General features: G+C 40.4%; 1 protein-coding gene across 1 annotated transcript in view; it reads left to right on the forward strand.

Annotated features, from left to right (window-relative positions):
• The first annotated feature begins 940 nt into the window (after positions 1-940).
• Positions 941-15,358, forward strand: part of RABEP1 (rabaptin, RAB GTPase binding effector protein 1) — an 83,697-nt gene continuing 69,279 nt past the window's right edge. Inside the window, exons 1-2 of the mRNA XM_045293323.1 lie at positions 941-1,004; positions 9,338-9,466. Of these exons, the coding sequence (XP_045149258.1) occupies positions 941-1,004; positions 9,338-9,466 (193 nt within the window). The remainder of the gene's footprint in view (positions 1,005-9,337; positions 9,467-15,358) is intronic.

Genomic DNA, 15,358 nt, shown 5'->3' on the forward strand with positions numbered 1-15,358 from the left:
ATGTACAAGTGTGCTTGACACAATGGATGTATGGATTGTGATAAGAGTTGTATGAGCCCCCAATAAAATGATTTAAAAAAATTGTTGTCACGATATATAATATAGTTCAACTACCAATGTATGAATTTTACCAAGTTTTAAGTCATCTCAATTTCTGATCGATATTTAGTTTAGTTAATAATGTAAAAAGGCCTGGTGTTCAGCTGTTTTATAAGTGCTTGTATGGGTATAAGTGGACTCATACAGTTTTTATAGATTGTGGCTTTTGTTTCTCATGTTTTTCGACCATGTAATTCACTGCCATATAAAAGAGCATGGAAAATCATTGGACTGAAGAACAGACATAACTTTCTGCTTAGATAAATATCTTCGATCCCCATGCTGTTTGGTCTTGTGCCATCCCCATGATCGGTTTGCAGATCTGACTCATGTGATCCACTGACTGGCGCAGTGAATTACTTAATATGGCTTACTGTTACTTCATATGTAACTCCCACCCGCCCCAAATGACTGTAGAGTTGTTGCTGTTGTCAGATGCAGTTGAGTTGGTTTGGACTCAGAGAAGTTCTGTGTACAGCACTGCCTGGCCATGTGCCATCTTTATATCATTCCTGTTTTTGAGCTTTTTCGTGCAGTCACTGTGTCCATCTCATTGGGAGTTTTTCTAGTTTTTGCTGTATCTCCACGTTACCAAGCATCCTGTCTTTCTCTAGGACTGTGGCCTACCAACGAGATTGTATAACTTGCTAATGTAAATAAGGTGTATGGAACTCTAAGGTGTGATTGGTCAATTTTGCCATCAAGCTAGGCTTAAAGCCATACTAGATCTAGAAAAGGAAGGTCTTATGGTCTCCAAGAAAGAAAAGTCAAGAGTGGAGTGCGTCCTTTGGATCTGGGCTCCCTTTGTTGAGAATCTCTTGGATCCAGGAAACTACTAGAGATGGCAAGAGACAATAAGCAGCAGCAGCAGCAGCAGCAGCAGCAGCGAAACAGTGACAGCAGAGGCAACAGAACCAAGAGACCAGCACAAGACAGAGCAGTGGACTTCCTGGCCCACAGAGCGAAGGAATGGAGTGCTTTCAGGTAGCAGGCATGGCAGAGTGTGGGGTGCTTTGGGGCACTTGTTGGGGGAGCTAGGTTTGCCAACCCATAAGATAAGGTTGAGCTTTCAGGTTGAGGCCTACTGTAGGAGTGTGGTACCTCTGGGAACTTAGCAGCAGAGCTCCAAACTCACGGCAATGGAATCAGTGCTGCACCCAGACTAACTTTACAGGAGTAGAAAGCCAAGTCCTTCTCCGACCATGTGAACTGTAGACCATGTGAATCACAGAGCTAGGAGCTTTACAGAGGCTAGGCCAAGGGACCAGAAAGAGGCTTGCCTGCAAGCATGGCAGAGAAAAGGCTATCCTGATTAAAGAACTGTATCCTGAATAATTATTTCTGAATTGTAGCCTGTTATTTTCCTAATAAACGCGATAGTTGTGAATGCTGTCTGTGAGTTCTGGGTGGCCGTTGCAATAAATTATTGAAGTCAGCAGAGTAGCATAGAGGGGTGGGGGTGGGGTGAGGGAATGGCTGGTGTCAGAATTGTTAAAAAAAAAGTTATGGAAGAAAAAGTTATGGAGACATATCTGATCTCTGCCTCATAAGAATTAACCTTGGGCTATTGATCTTGATTTTCCAACCTCTCCTTGTGAAAGGAGCCCCGGTGACATAGTGGTTACATGTTGGACTGTGAACCACAAGGCCAGCAGATTGAAACTTCCAGTTGCTCTGAGGGAGAAAGACAGGACTCTCTCCTTCCATAAGAGTTAGTCTTGGAAACTCAAAAAGGGCAGTTCTAACTTGTCTTATTGTCACTTTGAGTTGGAATTGACTTGATGGCAATACGTTTGCTTGTGTGTGTGTGTTGTGTGTGTGTGTGTTGTGTGTGTGAATTAAGAGGCCAGACACCACTGCCATGCCATTATTGCACTGATTTTCAAAAATAGATTTCCAGGCCTTTTTTCTTAGTCTATTATCACTTGGAACCTCCTCTACTAAAACCTGTTCAGCAATAGTCAGCCCTCCTTTGAGGGGATACTGGCTGCATGAGAGGTGCATTGGCTGGAATTGAACCTTAATCTTCTACCACCGAACCCTTATTGCCCCAGATTGATTTGTTGGGTGCCGTTGAATTGGTTCCAAGTCATTGAGACCCCATATAATAGAACTGCTCTGTAGGACTTTCTTGGGTATAAAATAAGTTGTGGAGACATACCTGACCTCTGCCTTGTAAGAATTCTCCTTGGGCTGTTGGTCTCTCATGAGAAGAAAGCCCCTCTTTCTCCCTTGGAATGTTCTCCTTTGGAATGGCGGGTAGTTTCAAACTGCCGACCTTACAGTTAGCCGCCCAACTTGAAATCTACTACGCCACCTGCCAGGGCTCCAATACCAGAGCCAGGGAAGGTGATATGTCTCAGAATCACTGAGGCTTTCCTTCATGTATTTACCATGTTCTTTCTTCTTTTCCTTTCTTCCTCTATTGCAATTTCTTGATTCAGACATTTTGGGTACATGATCTTATGTTAGTTTCCCCCTTGGATTATCAAGTACCTACTACATAGATTAATTTTCTCCCCATATCTTATTATTCTAATGAATTTATTATTGCTTATATAGAATGTGCGGGTTGATTAATGAAAGCTGGTGTATTAATAGTTCTTGGCTATTCAAATTCCTCAGGGCTAGTATTATTGAAGACTGGCATTAACACTAATTAATCTGCCCATGATGCCGTGAGGATATGTAGGGAAGGGTATGAGCAGAAAATCTAAGCATGGACTGAGTCAGCATCATGAGGTTGATATCTGGTCTTTTGGTCACAAAATCACTTTTACATATATTTTTTCTTCTTTTTTCTTTATCCATTAAATATCAATGTTTAATAACATTAGTTTAATAGTTTAAATGATTTTTTATTTAAAAAAGAAAAAGAAAGGCTATGTACATCCCTAGTCAAGGGTCAAAGAGGAATCACCAGAGGCTTAATCCATGTGGGGACTCTGAAAACGGATTTTGGTCTTTCATTGTCTTCTATAGCTGTCTGCAAATCAAGTGATCAGAATTTAAGCTCTAATACAATTCCCTCTTCTAAACCACTAGTTTAATAACAACATCTAGTATTTTTCAAAATTATTTTAGGTGCCAAGCTAAATACTTTCTACTTGAACTGTTAGCTGATTTTTTTCTGAATTTCCTATTGCCTTTGTGTTACAAACATAGTGTTTCCTCTGAGAGCATCTTTCAGGTTGATTTGTGGTGGATTGCTAATGCATTAGGATATGCCTGTTTGTATGCTTTCCTGCTGTCTTATGCAGGATTAATTGATTTTCTAGCTCTAACAGTAAAAACCTTCTTGTAAAAAAGCCAACAAACAAACAGAAAACCTCCAATAGTTATTTTGGCCTTTTGTATTGTACAATTGTAAGTATTTAAAGGTACGTGAGATAAATTTTTAAGTTAAAATTTTGTTATTAAACAAAAAACAAAATCCAAAAATGGGGACAAAGTAGTTACCAGGTAAAACTGCAGAGGGATCATATCTCCTGGAACAAACCAAAAAAACTTGTCCTGAAGCCCAGAGGGAGCCAGCTAGCCAGCCAGTCTTGTGGGTGCATGGAATTGGGTCTGAACCGTGGGCCAGAGCCAGGATGGGGTTGGAAAGAAAGCAGCACAAACCTAACCATTGTAGTCTTTATTGATCCAGTAGCCTCCGTTTCTAAATATACATATAATTACATTGAACACCAGGAATGGTGTGCTTATTTTGGGGGATGGTAGGGACTAGGTGAGGGAGTAGTGATTAGAGAAGTGTAAGAGAACAGGGATCTGCTTTTTCTACTATCTTGATTTTCCAGGGCTTTTCCTACCTCTTGCAGTAATCAGTAACTTCCAGTAAGTGTTAAGAGGAAAATTTGTGTAATATATGTAATAAGTCGGACTTGGGCAGTAAAAATGGCAGCAGAAATAAATAAGCTCAGTGAACAAGTTGCTTAAACAATAGTAACAGCATTTCTGTTTTATAATCACATGACTGTCACTTGAGCTTTTCAATCAAATGGTATAAATATGAGATAAATTGCACATTTCCCCTTCCACTGAATTCCTTCATTCCTTTTTTCTCCAAAGAGTTATCCATATTCAGGTGACCAAGTGTCATTCTTTGTTTCAATTTAAAAATCTCATACTTACTCTCCAGAATGACGCATTGCCCTCAGTGATGTGGAACCCAGAGCAGCAGCAGTATTCCCCCGTCTACTGTGGATTGCATGTTGTTGTTAGGTACCATCGAATAGGTCCCAACCACTAGCGACCGCATGCACTAGAGAAAAAACACTGCCCAGTCCTGTGCCGTCCTCACAATTGTTCTTAAGCCTGAGCCCATTTTGCAGCCGCTGTGTCAGCCCATCTCGTTGAGGGCCTTTTTTTTTTTTTTTAAACATTTTATTAGGAGCTCATACAACTGTTATCCCAATCCATACACACATCAATTGTGTAAAGCACATTTGTACATCGTTTCTCAAAACATTTTCTCTCCATTGAAACCCCCGACATTAGGTCCTCATTTTCCCCCTCCCTCCCTGCTCCCCCCTCCCGCATGAGCCCTTGATAGTTTATAAATGGGTATTTTGTCATATCTTGCCCTGTCCGGCGTTTCCCTTCATCCACTTTTCGGTTGTCTGTCCCACAGGGAGAAGGTCACACACAGTTCCATGTAATCGGTTCCCTCTTTCTTACCCATTCTCCCTTTACCCTCCCTGTTTCGCCACTCACACCACTGGTCCTGTAGGGCTCATCCGTCCGGTTTCCCTGTATTTCCAGTTCCCATCTATACCAGTGTACCTCCTCTGGTCTAGCCAGTCCTGCGAGATCGAATTCAAGTCATGGTAGTGGGAGCGGGGAGGAAACATTTAGGAACTAGAGGAAAGTTGTATTTCTCATCATTGCTACATCGCACCCTGACTGGCTCATCTCCTCCCCGAAACCCCTCTGCAAGGGGATTTCCAGTGGCCTACTAATGGGCTTTGGATCTCCACTCCGCACTCCCCCCATCATTCACTATGGTAAGATTTTTTGTTCTGATGATGCCTTACACCTGATCCCTTCGACACCTCGTGGTTGCATAGGCTGGTGTGCTTCTTCCATGTGGGCTTTGTTGCTTCTGAGCTTGATGGCCGCTTGATTACCTTCAAGCCTTTAAGACCCCAGACGCTATACTTTTTGATAGCCGGGCACCATCAGCTTTCTTTGGAGGGCCTTCCTCTTACATTGCCCCTCTAATTTACCAAACATGACATTCTTCTCCAGGGACTGGTCTCTGTTGACAACATGTCTAAAGTATGCGAGGCGATGTCTCACCCACCTTGCCTTTAAGCAGCATTCTTGGAAGTATTCTTCCAAAACAGATTTATTTGTTCTTTTTTGGCAGTCTGTGGTACTCTCAATATTATTCTCCAGCACCATAATTCAAATACATCGATTTTTTTCCCCCAGTCTTCTATGGATTACATAGAAACTGTTAAATCTTTAGTGAGCCTTGTCTGGGAATGTCATGGATCAGTGATCTATAGATCATTCTTTATTGCTAAAAGCGTTAATGAGTATACACTTAGTGTGGAGAAATTTGGAAAGTATATAGAAGAAAATTAATCAGTCTCAATTGTGTTGCCTGTAGGATTGCTATATGTTGGAATTAATTCAATGGCAGTAGGCTTGGTTTTTTGTTTATAGATAAATCACTGGTACATTTTTCTCAGTTTATTTCTTTAAAATTATTTTATTGGGGGCACATACAATTCTTATCACAATCCATACATACATACATACATTGTGTCAAGCACATGTGTACATTTGTTGCCCTTATCATTCTCAAAACATTTGCCTTCCACTTTAGCCCTTAACATCAGTTGCTCATTTCCCCCCTCCCTCCTCCCTCATGAACCCTTCATAATTCATAACTTATTATAGTTTTGCCATAAGTTACACTGTCTGATGTCTCCCCCCGCCCCCTCTCTGCTGTCCCTCCCCCAGGGAGGAGGCAAGACTTAGCTTCCTGTAATTGGTTCCCTCTTTCTACCCCACATTCCCTTCACCCTCCAGGCCTCGCTCTCAGTTGGTTTATTTTAACGTATTATAGAATAGGTTTTCATTTAACCTGAGTAATGAGTTAAGGGCGAGAACATTCAGAGAGAATCTGAAGTCAGGGATAAAATTATAGGCAAATCATTATCTGGGATGGCTTCTAACAGGGAATTGGGAGCTCCGCTGATGTAGGCAGTAATTAGGCACTGGCTGATTAGTAATGATGGGTATGTGAGGGGGTACCACACCCCCCCTGCCCCACCGAAACCCGGAATTGTGCATTTTCCCCCACGCTAGTCAAGCCTGGAGCAACTCGTTCTGAGTTAGTGCACCTAGTATGTTACCTAGGATGGTTCGCTCTGGTCACGGTGAATTTTTTCGTGAAAGCAGTTTCACTCGAATCTCGTTTTTTGTGATGGCTGATTTAAGAGAACAGCATGTGACTGTGAAATTTTGTTTCCTGCTTGGGAAAAATGCCCGAGCAGAAACTGTTGCAATGTTGAACACAGCTTACAAGGACAGTACTAAGGGAAAAACTCAGTATGAGTGGTTTACTCATTTCACAAAAGGTGAAATGTCCATTGATGACAAACCTTGTACTGGAAGTCAGGCAACTTCCTGAATGGCAACAAAACTGTTGACTCATACTGCATTTGAAGTTTGTTCCACCAGGTCAGACTGTTAATCAAGCTTTCTATTTAGAGGTTCTGAAAAGGTAGCATAACATTGTGTGCCAAAAAAGGCTGATTTGTGGCAGAGGGGACTGGCTGTGCCACCATGACAATGTCCCTGCTCACACAGCCATCTCAGTGAGCTAGTTTTGGGCAAAAAACAGCATGCCTTTCTTGACTCATGCACCTCACTCACCTGACCTCATTCCATGGGACTTCTTTTTTTCTTCTTCCGGGAATGAAGAGGGACATGAAAGGACAACGATTTGATGATGTAGAAGAGTTGAAGAAAAAACGAGGGTGGCTGTCAGCCACCCAAACAGATGAGTTTGACAATTGTATTAAGTGTAATGGAGAGTACTTTGAAGGTGGTAAGGTTGTTTTGTAAAGATAATTTAAATAGATAGCTTTGGGGGGGAAAATCCATTTTGAGGGGAGGGTACCCCCTTGTACATACCTTGGAGGCAGTAGGGTCATAGTCTGGCTGGGTTGCTTTTGGAGCAGAAGGGAGAGTCAAAGGGTTGTACTCCTGGACTATGCCTGGGTATAGCTAGACTACACAGTCGTTTTATCAACTGGCCAAATGACAGAGCCCAATCCCAGCCATACCATGATCAGCATCAAACTGAAAACTAGATAATCTCCCAGTAATTAGAGTTTCTTAGAATGTACAGACCTGTATCCTCTCTCTCTGAGTGGGCTTTGATCATGTCTTTGGATTGTTGTGAAATTAGATGGCGTCATCTAACTAGAGTTTGCTCTTGAGAGAAGCAGGAACTAGAGCTTTGACAGTCGGCTCATTTGTGGAGAAATAGCCCCATGAATCCAATATTTAACAACTCCAGAAGTGGGTAGATGTTCTGTTAGTTATGCACAGGAACTTCAGAAGCTTTCTTGGGAAATTTGCCCAGTGTGATTCTATGCTGTTTCTCGTTACCTGACTCATTCACAATGTGTATTTTAAGTCTCATGCTGATGCCTTACTCCCCCCACTTCCCCAATTAGAATTTCCTAGAATATTTTGAATATTTGGGGGAAGCTTGACTACCTGTTTCATGTATAGACATTGCGATCGCTAGCTGGAATGTTTGTTTATTCTTGTAACTTGATTTATGAAATAAAAGTTGCTTCTTTTTTTTTTTTTAATCATTTTATTAGGGGCTCATACAACCCTTATCATAATTCATACATACTTCAATTGTGTAAAGCACATTTGTACATTCATTGCCCTCATCATTCTCAAAACATTTGCTGTCCACTTAAGCCCCTGCCATCAGCTCCTCATTTTTACCCCCTCCCTCCCTGCTTCCCCCCTCCCTCATGAACCCTTGATAATTTATAAATTATCATTTTGTCATATCTTACACTGTCTGACGTCTCCCTTCACCCACTTTTCTGTTGTCTGTCCAATCAGTTCTCCCTTTTTACCCTACTCTCTCTCCACCCTCCCGGTATTGCCACCCTCACCACTGGTCCTGAAGGGATCATCCGCCCTGGATTCCCTGTGTTTCCAGTTCCTGTCTGTACCAATGTACATCCTCTGGTCTAGCCAGATTTGTAAGGTAGAATTGGGATCATGATAGTGGGGTGGGTGGGGAGGGGGCGAAGCATTTAGGAACTAGAGGAAAAGTTGTGTTTCATCGTTGCTACATTGCACCCTGACTGACTCGTCTCCTCCCTGCGACCCTTCTGGAAGGGGATGTCCAGTTGCCTACAGATGGGCTTTGGGTCTCCATTCCGCTCTCCTCCTCATTCACAATGATATGATTTTTTTGTTCTGATGATGCCCTGATACCTGATCTCTTTGGCACCTTGAGATCATACAGGCTGGTGTGGTTCTTCCATGTGGGCTTTGTTGCTTCTGTGCTAGATGCCCACTTGAAACCTTCAAATCTTTAAGACCCCAGATGCTGTATCTTTTGATAGCTGGGCACCACCAGCTTTCTTCCCCACATTTGCTTTTGCACCCGCTTTGTCTTCAGCGATTGTCAGGAAGGTGAGCATCATGGAAAACCAGTTTTATAGAGCAAAGTATTCTTGCATTGAAGGAGTACGGAGGCCCAATGTCCATCTGCTACCTTAATACTATACCTATACATATATGGACATATATCTATTTCCCCATCCTCATATATAAATATACTTACATATGTACATGCCTTTATTTAGATCTCTATAAATGCCCTTTGCCTCCTAACTCTTTCCTCTATTTCCTTTGACTTTCCTCTTGTCCCACTATCATGTTCAGCCTTCATTTGGGTTTCAGTAATTCTTCTCGGTTACATTACCCTTGGTCACACCCTACTAGGCCTCTTACACCCTCCTCACCACCGATTTGGATCACTTGTTGTTCCCTTGTCCCTGAGTTTGTTAACGCCACTTCCTTTCCCCCCACCTGCCCCTCTCCCATGTCCCCCCACCTGCCCCTCTCCCATGTCCCTCTGGAACTGTTGGTCCCATTGTTTTCTCCTCCAGATTATTCATCCAGCCTATCAAGTTGTTGCTTCTTAACCAGTTTTCTTTCCCTTTCTTTCTCTGTTCAGTTTCTCTTCAACAACGAGTAGCAGAATTGGAAAAAATTAATGCTGAATTTTCACGTGCACAGCAGCAGCTTGAGCAAGAATTTAATCAAAAGAGAGCAAAATTCAAGGAGTTGTATCTGGCTAAAGAAGGTAAGTTCATAAGTCCCTCTTCTTCCCCAACCCCCACATACACACCCTAAAACTGCTTTAAAATAGTGGGTTTCTTGGTAATGCAGTGTTAATCGTCAATATCAGCTTTGATTCTATTTGTACTTAGAACAAGTTGAAAAATGCACTGTTCAGATTTCTCCTTGTTGTTTGACCCGAATGTCAATATTCAGCATAGTGGGATACATTCTCAGGCATAGGAATTTCAGTGCTAAAACTAGGACCCTCCTTAGCTAACCAGGCTGATAGATCTCTCTGCTAGTACCTTTAGTCATGCTCTATTAAAATTTACATTTCATGGAATTAGTTTAATATCTGTTGTGAAGCAGACCAGGAGCCGTGATGGCATCATGGGTTCCATGTGGGGTTGCTAACAGCAGGGTCAGCAGCTTGAGCCCATCCACTGTCCCGTGGGAGAAAGAGGAGTCTGTCTGCTCTCATGGACATGTATAGAAACCCAGATGGGCAGTTTTACTCTGCTGGATAGGGTCGTTAGTAGTTGGAACTGACTCAGTGGCGGGAGGCGGATGAAGCAAACAATTGTGCTCAGGGGCCGAATATAGAGAAGTAGATTCACTTGGTTCTGGAACTCATAGAACTTGAGCAACAAGGAAAAGAGAGAAAAACTTGTAAAAGCTGGAACCTGCGTAAGGCAGAAGAAGCCTGCCAGAGAAGGAAAACACAATGTGTGAGTGCCCTGCCGAAAGGGGGAAACATGCAATCCCTGGAAAAACCACGCAATCCCAGAGTTTCAGCTCTCCTGGGTTTCAGTGTATTGAGTAACCATGTGATGGTTGTTTAAAAAGGAAGTTGTATAAGGCATGAGAGCATATCATGGAGTACTTTACTAAGCCAGAGACTCTGTCCTGGGCATAGGGTTCAACACCTGTGGTTTAACGTTCAACCTGTCAGGTGATTCAGATGCTTACGAAGGTTTAAGCTAGTCTAGACCATTGACTCCAACAGCAATAGAAATAAGGATATAAATTCTTTAAAACATGCGGGGGTGGGGGGGTGGGGGTGGGGGAACATGCCCAGTGGAATCAAAATATCATGGTGATTTAATATTTACTTAACATAAATATCTATTTAACAAAAAAATATATGAACCAAATTTTTTTTAGCAGAACTTTTATATATTTTTATATATACTTTTTTCTTCCTTGAACTGGATTTTCTTTTTCATTCATCTCTTAAAATTTGACTCTAAAACAGTGGTTCTTAAACTGAGTGTACCTCAGAATTAACCCGGACTGCCTGTTTGCTTAGACAAAGATTGCTGGGCCACACCCCTAGAGTATTTGATGCGCTAGGTCTGTTGGTGGATCTAGCAGTTTTCTACCTGATGCTGAGGCTACTGGATCAGAGACCACACTTGAGAACTTAGTGGCCTCAGGCAATATTTAATGTTTGAGAATGTTAAAAATTTTTTTCATGGTACTTCTCTACAACCAAAATTGCATAGAAATTTCTTTTACACAAGTTGTCATTGTTAGTATTATTAAAGGCATACAGCTAATTACACCATAAACATTTTATGCATTTAAGAATTAGTAGAATATGAAAATTATTGGAAATCCAGATTTTATGAGATGAATTGGGTCTCCCTCCCAATTCATTAATCTCTGGATGAATATTACTTATTGAAAGATGATAAATTTTTAGCATCAATTCTATTTGTGGTTTGAAGAACCCTGGTTTTCATAAATTAATAGATGAAAATAGGAGTTTTATCATAGCAATTTTTATTCAATTCTCTTAACTGTTTCTGAATTGTGTATTATATAATGCTCTATCTTCAAAGCCCTTTTTATTCTATTGGCTTACAACTCAGATTAAGTTTTTCTTTAATTTTTCTGAAAGCCAAGACTTTATAACTACCTGACTTGCCAGAAGATGTGTTGTCCAGTCATTCCTTTTTTCACTATCCATACTGATAGAATTGTTCCACTGGTTTGATATCACGGGGTGGGGGGGCTGGGGGGGTGGGGGGATTGTTACTGAGTAGTGAACCATAGTAACAATCAGTATGCACGAAAAGCCTCTCTTTTGCTAAGTGAGAGAAAGGGTGAATAAGATAAGGGAAGTGGAAAAGCAAATCTGCACTTAAAAACCTCTTTTATTTAGCAAAGAATATTTATTTTGCATTGAAGGTTTAGAAGTTGATTCTTCTAAAACTATTTGTGCCTTTGAATTCCTTGGAAAACCATTGTAAACGTCCAGGGTTGTATTTACTCTAGTTTGAAGACCAATGTTGTAGAGTAGTGTTATTCAAACAAAACACAATTTAAAGCAGTGGCTCTTAACCTTCCTAATGCCTGACCCTTTAATTCAGCTCCTCATGTTGTGGTGACCCCCATATGTGGGCGTATCTGCATGTGGGCGGACCTGCCTAGAGCCAGAGAAGCGCTGCCTCGGTTCCTAAAACCATTGGAAATATATGGTCTTAGGCAACCCCCGTGAAAGGGTCGTTTGACCCCCAAAGGGGTCATGACCCACAGGTTTGGGAACCGCCGATTTAAGGGTGGTGAGCAGCATTTTAAGAAAAGGAATATAATGGAAAATAACAGCACATTATATGTGGTAAAATTAAGCAAGCAGAATTGCACAAAATTTTCTGTCTCAGTTAGACATATACCAGATTGCTAAGATGGGGATGTAAAATGTAATGTTTGGTATGAATTTTGGTCAAGGAAATTCGAAAGCCACTGTTCTTTCATTAACTTATTGAAGGCTGGAAGATTCTTAGGCTTCACAGAATTTAGCTCTGTCTTGGAAACTGATGTGTTGTGGGATGAGGGTTGTGTTTTTCATGATTTTCGGGAAGGATAAGGGAGCCAACCTGGTGTAATCTTGTAAGCATTGAACAACTAACTGCCAGGTCAGTGTTTCAAAACCCACCAGCCTCTCTGAAGGAGAAAAATAAGGATGTCTGCTCCTATAGAGATTGACAGCCTGAGTAACTCAGATAGGATGGCTCTGACTCGATGGCAGTGGGTTTGGTTTCCATTTCTTCCTTTCTCTCTCTCTCTTTTTGGTGGTGGTGGGGGGGGCAGGGCGCAAGATGGTTATTTCCCACTTTCTTTTGTTCCTGAATGCTGGTAGGAATTTGGAAAAGCTGCTGTTCCTGCCTAGGCATGGTGGCATTCTACATGACACTGTGTAGGTTAGGCTGGATGAGATACAGTTTATATCTTCGATGGAGTTTAGTCTACTGAGGTAGATAATACATTTTGTACACTATTATCACTGTTGGATATATATTAAATGCTATGAGCAATAAATTCCTTCCAATACCTCAAGGTGTTCATGTGAGTCTGTTTACTTCCTCTCTCTCAAAATTTTTTTTAGCCTTGAGTTGACATGAGACTTCACTTTACATTCTGTGCAATGGCATGTGTTTGTCTAGATGACTTGTAATATAGTTACTGTTTATGTATAGATCATGGTAGCTTTTCTTCTTATGATTAGTTCAAACTCAATATGACTTTGTCCCTTTTTTCCTTCACCTCTCACAGTAATAACTCTGTAGCTTGATCATGAGAAGGCTTCAAAAAGTTCATGGAACTCAGTATCATAAAAGAGATAAGGCTTACTGACTGGTTTGATAGAAATTGGTGAGACCTTTAAGACTATGGCCCAGACCCTTCAAGTCTGGGCTTAAACTCACCTCTGTGTTAGAATGATCAACTATGTCATATTAAAAGGACAGAATTTACCCATGGACGGAGTTCAGAGGGCTAGGGAAGGAGGAGTGGAAACAGTTAGGAGGTGGGATAAATGATGGTACATTGGGGACTGCCACGGATGAGCAAATCCGAATGTGTGAATTGCTGAATGTAAAACTATGATCTTCTTTGTAAACCTGCACCTGATTAGCAATAAAAGGTTTTTAAAAAAAGCTTATGGTAAAATTCCATGATCTTTTACTTCGGTTTTTTCTTGAAGTTTCTGAAGCCTTTTCATAAATCTGCAGTCTCTTTTCCCAGTCTTACTCAATAAAGTTAATCTTGTCCAATGTCTCGTTGTTTTGCTCTTCGTTTTTCTCTTTTCCTAAATAAAGCTGTTAGCATTTCCTTTATTTTCTTTTGATGTTATTAAATTGACTTTTTGGTAAATTTCTGAAGAAATGAAAATGACGGAGAACCTCTCATTTCTCAAATACCTTGCCAATTACAATTTTATATCTGAATTAAACAATCTTATTGTGTGGCTTACTTAAAAAAATAAAAGGATACTTGAATTGCTTACTTTCTTGCAATTTTCTTAAGGAAACTAGGTTGTTTCCTCATGTGTGCTAATTCTATATTTACTATCTGGGGTTCTCAATAAACTTAAGCTGGCCATAAAGAATGACTGAGGTCACTTTCCCCCAAATTTCTAAAAGGAATACTGTGACACTTTTTGAGTTTGGAGTATTTATTTATAAAGAAAATGTGCCAAGTATCATGTTTTAGTTTCTATCTTGATTATTTTCCTAGATCATACTAAATATTAAATTTAATTCCTTTGTGACCCTTAGAATATATGTATTGCCCACATATTTTCTGCCTCTGCTGTTTAGTGGGAAAGTGTTATCCCACATTTAGTGCTTGCTGCCATCTGGTGGGGACCTATGTTACTGTGTGAATCTGAAGAAACCGGGTTCACCCCACCAACTCCAGCAGCACCAGAGACCCCTCAGAACATTTGTGTCATACTGATATTTTTTTCATTGTATTCAAATGCCTTCAGTTATGGAAAACACATGATTTTGACAAAAAATTCAAAGCAGAAAATTTTATCAAGAAACGGTTAGAGATGTGCTCTGAATAGCTATATAATTATAGCTATTTTATGATCGTCATAGGTGATAGCAGTATAAATCATAGTTTTGATGTGCTTTGTGGGCTTTGTGAAAATTCAGCTAAACAGGTCAAGGTAACTTCATAAGCCTAAACGTTGCTCTTTTTGCACTTATTTGGAAAATAGCTAAGATTTAAGAGTAAACAGTAGTGATCAATGCTAATAAAAAGATAACTACCTTATTGATAACTATTACTGCTTGTCCAGGCCTTACCTTTCTTTTCTGAGCTGACGCTTAACTGGCAACATTATAAATACTTCTGAAATTTTTGTTATTTTATGTAGACTTTAAAGAAAGTATTTCTAATTTGATGAACTTTAACCAACTTGGAATACATAGCTTGTCGAAAGCATCAGTGTTTGTGTTTTGGAAATCATCAGCACCGTACACAATGCTAAAGCGCTTATTACATGAGGCACCAGACCAAAGGCCATAGAGTTCCCAGGTAGAAGGCATCTTAGTAGAAATAGAGCTCATGTTAATCATTTAGAAGACAGTAACATTTTCTAGTCATATTTAAATCAACTTTGTACATGGTTATGTTTTAGTTAAAGCTCTAATACTAGCTATCCAGAATTACAATAGTGAAAAGCTAAGCTTAGGAATATATTTGCAGGCCAGATGCCCTAAGTTTGCCTTTAGATTTAGAATTAAATGTGAATACACACACACACACACACACATATATATATATATATATATATTAAAATTTAAAGCTTGGACATCTTGGAAATAAAATATAAAAACTCAAATGTGCTTACTAAATGGTTTAAACTCTAAACAAAGTATAGAGAGTTTCATAAATAAGAAAATAGTATTTTGTCTTTTCCTAGTGAGACAAAAAGAGGGAAATAACAACAGTTGAAATAGAAGATGGAGATGGTGCCAAGGCCACGGCCAGGCAGCAGACACAGGTGGAAAAGACACGAGCCACCATGGCTACACCAACCCAGGATGTACTCTTTCTATTTCTTCTTGAATACAAAAGAAAGATTAAAATTCATGCATGTATTAGTCTAGGTACTTTG

Source organism: Echinops telfairi, unplaced genomic scaffold (assembly GCF_000313985.2).
Source record: "Echinops telfairi isolate 266 unplaced genomic scaffold, ASM31398v2 ScPeMD7_2010;HRSCAF=2546, whole genome shotgun sequence".
NCBI classification, from domain to species: domain Eukaryota; kingdom Metazoa; phylum Chordata; class Mammalia; order Afrosoricida; family Tenrecidae; genus Echinops; species Echinops telfairi.